General features: G+C 40.7%; 1 protein-coding gene across 1 annotated transcript; it reads left to right on the top strand.

The window, feature by feature from the left end:
- The first annotated feature begins 325 nt into the window (after window positions 1–325).
- On the top strand, window positions 326–1,846 carry LOC135376687 (endothelin-converting enzyme 1-like). Its single transcript, XM_064609179.1, has one exon. It carries the CDS (start codon window positions 326–328, stop codon window positions 1,844–1,846), a length of 1,521 nt encoding a protein of 506 aa, XP_064465249.1.
- The last annotated feature ends 6,869 nt before the right edge of the window (window positions 1,847–8,715 follow it).

Raw genomic sequence — 8,715 nt, 5'->3', positions numbered from 1 at the left:
CACATACGTTTGTAACGGTGCCGTTCGCAGTATGCAAGGTCTGGCTAACGGATTTCGCGAATACGTATACGAGAATCTACATAAGAGTGCGGAACAATGGATGATCAACGGAATAATAGGACCAGGGAAACAAAGTGGATACCAGAAAGTACTCGCTTTTTATGCCTCCTGCGTCGATACAAGACACGTGACATCAGAGAAAAACTACGTGGACACGTTTCTTAAGAAACGAAAGTTGGCGTTGATCGAACGCTTAAATTTTGACCCATTGAAGAAGGAAATAGAATTCATGTTGATTGGGTTACCGGTATTGTTTGAATATAATATGGTGTCTTACAGTCCGGCCGGTCAAGCCTATATTTCATTGGAATATAAAGGACACGCAGCTAAGACTGTGGCAGGCGAGCCACGTCCTGTGGATGAACGAAAATCCATCGTGGAAAAAATTTTAAAATTTGTGTTTTCTGTTGACACTATAGATGAACAGACCGTAAATTCCATTCTGGAGGCCGAAGACAAGATATCGCAGCTGACGGACGAACAAACAGAGTCCACATCTATCACGTTTCCAATGTCTCAAGTAGGATCCACAGAAGGCAGTGATGAAAACATGTCATCACGGTGGATCCAAGCACTGGAAGAACACAGATCTTTGCTCGGGGATATTGATACGATTACCCTTCAGATGCGAAGGTCTCACGTTTCCCTTCTTCACAACATCTTCGGGAGCACTCCTCTTATCGATAAACATCTTCTGCAAACGTTATTTGCCTGGGTAATAACTTACGACCTGTATGGGTTGTCTGGTTTCCTGGACTCAGCAAGACAACCTCACACTGTCCGGGTGTGGTGCTACGAATCCGCTAAGAGGACCTTCCCGTCGGTGGCGACTCTCAAGGCTTTGCATGAAATCGTCAATCAATCCAGAGTGGACGCTGTCAGAGAAATGGCTGATTACATTTTCAAAGAAATTGCTGCATCATTTAAGACGTCCCAGTGGCTAGACAATCCTACGAGGGAAGCAGTACTAAAAAAACTATCACTGACGTCAAGAATAATCGGCTACCCGTTTAATTTGTCGTCAGGAGAAGCGGTCGATAGGTATCTGGAGCCAATGCAGGACTTGACGCCGGACAATTACGCAAAAAACGTTGTGCTGACAAGACAAGGCAGAGCTCGAATATTCTGGAAACGTTTTCGACAGCAGGACGGTTACATTAATGCGATAAACACTGTATTGGACTTGATAGGCGTTAATCAATTTGTGAATGCCTTCAATCTCGCTCAATACAACGCAATTGTCATACCTGCACCCTTTATGTACGCACCATTCTTCATATTCCATGGGCCTCCAGAAGTGAACTACGCGGGTCTTGGAACAACTATTGGCCACGAAATTATGCACAGCTATGACAACGAACGTATGTTTTCCGACAACAGCACCGAGGGAGTCACAAAGAATAGCTTGGCTGCGTACAAGAAATTAGTCGGATGTCTCCAGTCGGTTATCCACAAAGCACCCAGAGCCAGAACGTTCGAAGAACGTGAGAAGGAATACCTCGCCGACGCATTGGGAATACAATCAGTTGAGAGAGCATGGAGAAAAGCAGCTGAAAGCACAAGCGTTACACTTGGATATGTTAGAGGCTTCACGAGAGACCAATTGTTCTATGTGTCCTATGCCATTAAATGGTGTGGCATTCCAAGCTTAAATGTTTTCAAAACCCACCCCGACCTTGACGAAAGGTGCAACGTCCAACTGATGAACTCTGACCACTTCAGTCGAGTCTTTAACTGCCCACCTGGGTCACCCATGAATCCGTCAGAGAAATGTCGCTTTTGGTAGAGAATGGTTTATGGCAAATGGTGGTTCCTCCCTTCATTTCCCGCAGTGTTATATGGCTTCGTTTTCCTTATAGCATATCCGTCACGCAACATAAATTCCTTATCTGAACAATGATACATGCTCTCTATGCATTATTCCTATAGTCATAAACTGCAAAGAGTTTTGTATGTGCATATTGTATAGTACCTTAGTGGACATGGAACTTTGAGCCCAGTACCAAGATGATATTGGTAACAAGGTCCTCTTGGTGTGTATCACAGTCTAGGGTGGAAGATACTTTGCGGTAGGTGACGCAGTCGTCCTCGAAAAGATGTCCTTAATGAAAATGAGAACTAAAAGAGGGCCTATTACCTAACCTTGAGAGGTACCTGAGGTTGCAGGGGCCAGGACTCAATTCAGTTCAATTAAATTCAATACTTTGTTTTCTTTTCGGTTGGAAAGGGAAGCAAAAAGCTGAGGTTCTATGTTCCTGTCGGATTCGAGCACGTTCAGATTCATGCAGACCGATCCAACGGTTCATGGTTAGTAACGCTCGGAGGTTGAGAGGCGAGATTGGAATGAACACGTACAGAGAAAGGATAAGCAGAAAGGGACACGAGATCTAAGTAAAATTTCGAACAATGTAGACTGTGCCACAAGGTAGGCGATTGTCGTCAGTGCTTCGTCCTATTATTAGTAGTAGGCAGTGGCGTATCTAGAGCTACCTGCGCCCATGGCAAATAGTGAGTCTGCGCCCCTGTTCAGGCACATATCGAGGACACAGTTGGTCATGTTTTGTAAATACTTTAATGAAATCCACAGAACTACTACACATGCAGATGGCCCACTAACGTCACATGATAGCCTTTCTGGCTTTTGCTGCTGCAAATTTGTCGATAATGTCACTGAAATCAATTTTTTTCTGTTTCTTCTCGTTCAACACATAGGACAGCAAGCTCGGAAAGCCTGTCCTGGCCCATTGATGCTCTTAAATACGAAAGTATCAGCTTTAGCTTGCGAAATGACCGCTCAGAGCTGGCAATTGAAACCGCGATCGTAAACATTATCTGGACCGCAACCCGAAGGTTCGGGAAGACATTCTCATCTCCATAGTGAACAATAAATTCAAGAAGCTCTTTGGGTATCGATATTTTGTTTTCTGTGCGCCTCGCGAGCAACATTCTGCAGTCCAAAATTTCTTCGTACAGCTCGTTGCCGTCAACATCTAACGTGTAAAATTTGCCGAAATCGCCCCTACACCTTTACACCTGCCCCAGCAAGACACACGGGTTCAGGTCGACCCTCTTGTTGGTCCGCCCGATACGAACTCTTTTCGTCGGGTCGATTTTCTTGCTCATATATCTCTCTCAAAGTCCCACTGCTGCGATCGGCTTGCTACCTAAACATCCTCAAATGCTGCTGTCGCGTCTCGAGTAACCGTACAGGGTACTGGGATCTCCCTTTTGTTTAGGCTGCTTTGGTCTCGGCCGTGACAGTCGCTCACTGAGCTGGTTCGTTTGCTCACGGTGCCCCGTTCTCGTCAAATACGTCACGCGCCCAGTTTAGCTACCTCGTGGTTAACATGATGTCCTTGGGGATGCGTTTTCGTGTGTTCCGCACTAGGTTTCACATACAACCTCTCTAATGGCGGGTGCTTTAGATCATTTATGAATGTGCCAGGTTGAGTGCACGACCTGGCACATTCACACCCGACCACATAATGGCGCCCCTGTTCACCTGGCGCCCATGGCACCTGTCCACACCTGCCACACCCTAGATACGCCACTGGTAGTAGGCGACTTGATTCCCTTCGCCACCACTTCTATTTTATCATGTAGAGTGCTCCACGCACTTAGGCCTTGGCTGTTAGTGGGTACTCGTTAAATAAACACATAAACAGCGAGATATGTGTTGTCATAGACGATTCGTCAGTTTCGTTTTCATTTCGTTAGTGCAGTGGTTCCCTGCATTGTGGAATGCTGGGGATGCAATGTACTCCAACGTACAAAATTTCATTTTTCTGTTTAACCACAGAGCAGAAAAGTGTGAAAACACATTCAACCAAGACGGAGTTATCCGCGCCCATCCCTAGGCGGGCACGGGGACCCCTTCGTCCACGGGACGTCACCGCCCACCGCGGACTTATCCCGGAGATGGGTCCCTCGTGTGAACCCACCCTTATGGTGAATAGTGTGGTAGCCAGCTAGAAAGGTTTTGTCTGTCCTCTCTCACAACTGAGAAAAGGTTTCTTTCATGCAGTCAGAATACTTGAGAGAACTCATGGGTTCTGTACGAATATTTCCTGTCCAGCTCGTTCTTGTAGGTCAACGAAAAATGCATGTTTGTTGCTTAGATATGCATATGGTTTGTCATTACAACCTCAGAAAATCAGTTCCTCTCGCAAGATTGTTATGACTGTCTAATTATATAAAAACGAGCTCCCATCACTAAATGGCCATTTTCGTTGCTCCCATTTTGCCTGTTTTTCGTTGCATTTGTATCGTGTGATGTAAATTTGCTACAGTGATCCATACATTATATATTGACAAGTATTGAAGTCATAATGATTCTTTCAATTAGGCATTGGACTATTTTGCAGTCGTGTTAAGAATAGTCTACGAAGCCATGAAACTTTTGCAAACTGCCTTGAGGAGTGAGCTTATAGATGTATTACCATATCTTCTTTCATTTTCAAATTCGTGCTCGTGATTAAGGATATAAGGAGGGGCTGGGTGGGCCAGTGAACATGTCTCTGTGTGCCTGTGTGTTATTGTGTTCTTCTCATGGAAATATTCGACAAAATCCGAGAATATGAGTCAAAATTGCGTTCAATGTGTGCATGTGTAATGATCCCCAGATGCAAAAGAATGTAAACTTTGTAGCCTCTTTCAGATTCACAAAGACTGTCCTGCTATTGAAATTCGTGCTCCTTGGTGTTTCCCCTAGTTCAGGTCGCAATGACAGCATGCTTACAAGTTAACTCTTCAAGCAAAAGTTGTGTCAATGATATTCTCTTGACAGCTTTTAGCATTGACTATTGATTATTTTAATTACCTCAATGACTGCTCGCCATGATTCTACCCCGTTAACGATCTTTGATGTTCTTCTGTTAGCATGGTATTTCTAACATTGACTATTGATTATTGTTGCTATGATGCTCCATGTTTGGTTCTAGAATCTAGAGTCCATACTCTCTCCATCCATTTACATATTCCTGTGTTTTGCTCTTCACTTGCTGGGTTCGTATATGGTAGTCTTCGATTGATATAAATAGAGAATTATTATTCTTTGAAGCATTGACTAATGGTAATTGGTGCTCTGGTTATGTATATATATGTGTGTGTGTTTGTGTGCCTGATTCTACTTTTCCATCTATCTACATGTTCCTCTGTTTTGCTCTTCACTTGAGAGATTCGTATTTCGCTTTCTTCGATTAACATCAGTAGAGAATTATCATTTCTTTAAGCATTGACCACTGATAATTTTCACTAATTCCATACATTTTTTCATTATCTACATGTTCCTAAATTCTGCTTGTTCCTCTTTAAGGTAAATATTGCTAGTGCTGATTATTGAATATTGTTGCTATGATTGTGTGCGTGTGTCTGATTCTACTTCTCCATCTATCTACATGTTCCTCTGTTTTGCTCTTCACTTGGTAAATTCGCATTTGGTAGCCTTTGATTAACATCAGTAGACAATGATCATATCTTTAAGCATTGACTACTCATAATTGTTACCACGATTCTGCGTGTCTGATTCTACACCTCCATACTTTCTTCATCTATCTACATGTTCCTAAGTTCAGCTTGTTTCTCTTTAAGGTTAATATTGCTAGTGCTTACTAATGCTAATTGTTGCTATGATTGTGTGTGTGTGTGTCTGGTCCTACTTCTCCATCTATCGACATGTTCCTCTGTTTTCTTATTCACTTGGTAGATTCGCATTTGCTAGCCTTCGATTAACATAAGTAGACAATGATCATTTCTTTAGGCATTGACTACTGAGAATTGTTACTACGATTCTGCGTGTCTGATTATACACCTCCATACTTTCTTCATATATCTACATGTTCTTAAATTCTGCTTGTTCCTCTTTAAGGTTAACAGTGCTAGTGCTTACTAATGCTAATTGTTGCCATTATTGTGTGCATGTGTCTAGTTCTACTTCTCCATCTATCTACATGTTCCTGTGTTTTCCTATTCACTTGGTAGATTAGTATTTGGTAGCCTTCGTTTAACATAAGTAGAGAATTATCATTACTTTAAGCAGTGACTACTGATAATTGTTACTATGATTCTGCGTATCTGATTATACACCTCCATACTTTCTTCATCTATCTACATGTTCCTAAATTATGGTTGTTCCTCTTTAAGGTAAATATTGCTAGTGCTTACTAATGCTAATTGTTGCTATGATTGTGTGTGTGTGTCTGGTTCTACTTCTCCATCTATCTACATGTTCGTCTGTTTTGCTCTTCACTTGGTAGATTAGTATTTGGTAGCCTTCGATTAACATAAGTAGACAATGATCATTTCTTTAGGCATTGACTACTGAGAATTGTTACTACGATTCTGCGTGTCTGATTATACACCTCCATACTTTCTTCATATATCTACATGTTCTTAAATTCTGCTTGTTCCTCTTTAAGGTTAACAGTGCTAGTGCTTACTAATGCTAATTGTTGCCATTATTGTGTGCATGTGTCTAGTTCTACTTCTCCATCTATCTACATGTTCCTGTGTTTTCCTATTCACTTGGTAGATTAGTATTTGGTAGCCTTCGTTCAACATAAGTAGAGAATTATCATTACTTTAAGCAGTGACTACTGAGAATTGTTACTATGATTCTGCGTATCTGATTATACACCTCCATACTTTCTTCATCTATCTACATGTTCCTAAATTATGGTTGTTCCTCTTTAAGGTAAATATTGCTAGTGCTTACTAATGCTAATTGTTGCCATTATTGTGCGCATGTGTCTAGTTCTACTTCTCCATCTATCTACATGTTCCTGTGTTTTGCTGTTCACTTGGTAGATTAGTATTTGGTAGCCTTCGTTTAACATAAGTAGAGAATTATCATTACTTTAAGCAGTGACTACTGAGAATTGTTACTATGATTCTGCGTATCTGATTCTACACCTCCATACTTTCTTCATCTATCTACATGTTCCTAAGTTCAGCTTGTTTCTCTTTAAGGTTAATATTGCTAGTGCTTACTAATGCTAATTGTTGCTATGATTGTGTGTGTGTGTGTCTGGTCCTACTTCTCCATCTATCGACATGTTCCTCTGTTTTCTTATTCACTTGGTAGATTCGCATTTGCTAGCCTTCGATTAACATAAGTAGACAATGATCATTTCTTTAGGCATTGACTACTGAGAATTGTTACTACGATTCTGCGTGTCTGATTATACACCTCCATACTTTCTTCATATATCTACATGTTCTTAAATTCTGCTTGTTCCTCTTTAAGGTTAACAGTGCTAGTGCTTACTAATGCTAATTGTTGCCATTATTGTGTGCATGTGTCTAGTTCTACTTCTCCATCTATCTACATGTTCCTGTGTTTTCCTATTCACTTGGTAGATTAGTATTTGGTAGCCTTCGTTTAACATAAGTAGAGAATTATCATTACTTTAAGCAGTGACTACTGATAATTGTTACTATGATTCTGCGTATCTGATTATACACCTCCATACTTTCTTCATCTATCTACATGTTCCTAAATTATGGTTGTTCCTCTTTAAGGTAAATATTGCTAGTGCTTACTAATGCTAATTGTTGCTATGATTGTGTGTGTGTGTCTGGTTCTACTTCTCCATCTATCTACATGTTCGTCTGTTTTGCTCTTCACTTGGTAGATTAGTATTTGGTAGCCTTCGATTAACATAAGTAGACAATGATCATTTCTTTAGGCATTGACTACTGAGAATTGTTACTACGATTCTGCGTGTCTGATTATACACCTCCATACTTTCTTCATATATCTACATGTTCTTAAATTCTGCTTGTTCCTCTTTAAGGTTAACAGTGCTAGTGCTTACTAATGCTAATTGTTGCCATTATTGTGTGCATGTGTCTAGTTCTACTTCTCCATCTATCTACATGTTCCTGTGTTTTCCTATTCACTTGGTAGATTAGTATTTGGTAGCCTTCGTTCAACATAAGTAGAGAATTATCATTACTTTAAGCAGTGACTACTGAGAATTGTTACTATGATTCTGCGTATCTGATTATACACCTCCATACTTTCTTCATCTATCTACATGTTCCTAAATTATGGTTGTTCCTCTTTAAGGTAAATATTGCTAGTGCTTACTAATGCTAATTGTTGCCATTATTGTGCGCATGTGTCTAGTTCTACTTCTCCATCTATCTACATGTTCCTGTGTTTTGCTGTTCACTTGGTAGATTAGTATTTGGTAGCCTTCGTTTAACATAAGTAGAGAATTATCATTACTTTAAGCAGTGACTACTGAGAATTGTTACTATGATTCTGCGTATCTGATTATACACCTCCATACTTTCTTCGTCTATCTACATGTTCCTAAATTATGGTTGTTCCTCTTTAAGGTAAATATTGCTAGTGCTTACTAATGCTAATTGTTGCTATGATTGTGTGTGTGTGTGTCTGGTCCTACTTCTCCATCTATCGACATGTTCCTCTGTTTTGCTCTTCACTTGGTAAATTCGCATTTGGTAGACTTTGATTAACATCAGTAGACAATGATCATATCTTGAAGCATTGACTACTGAGAATTATTGAATTGTTGACAATCCATGTTGATCTAATCGAATTGTTCTCGCGTAAACGGATACAGAAGCACACAATATCACGGTTTCACCTGTCTTTCAACTGTGTACACAGCTCTCGCTCTCCCACTA

Source organism: Ornithodoros turicata, unplaced genomic scaffold, assembly GCF_037126465.1.
Source record: "Ornithodoros turicata isolate Travis unplaced genomic scaffold, ASM3712646v1 ctg00001218.1, whole genome shotgun sequence".
NCBI classification, from domain to species: Eukaryota; Metazoa; Arthropoda; class Arachnida; order Ixodida; family Argasidae; genus Ornithodoros; species Ornithodoros turicata.
This window is presented reverse-complemented; position numbering and strand designations above follow the sequence as displayed.

Excerpts from the sequence above, each read along its gene's own strand:
- LOC135376687 (XM_064609179.1), top strand. The coding sequence starts at position 326 with ATGGTGTCTTACAGTCCGGCCGGTCAAGCCTATATTTCATTGGAATAT.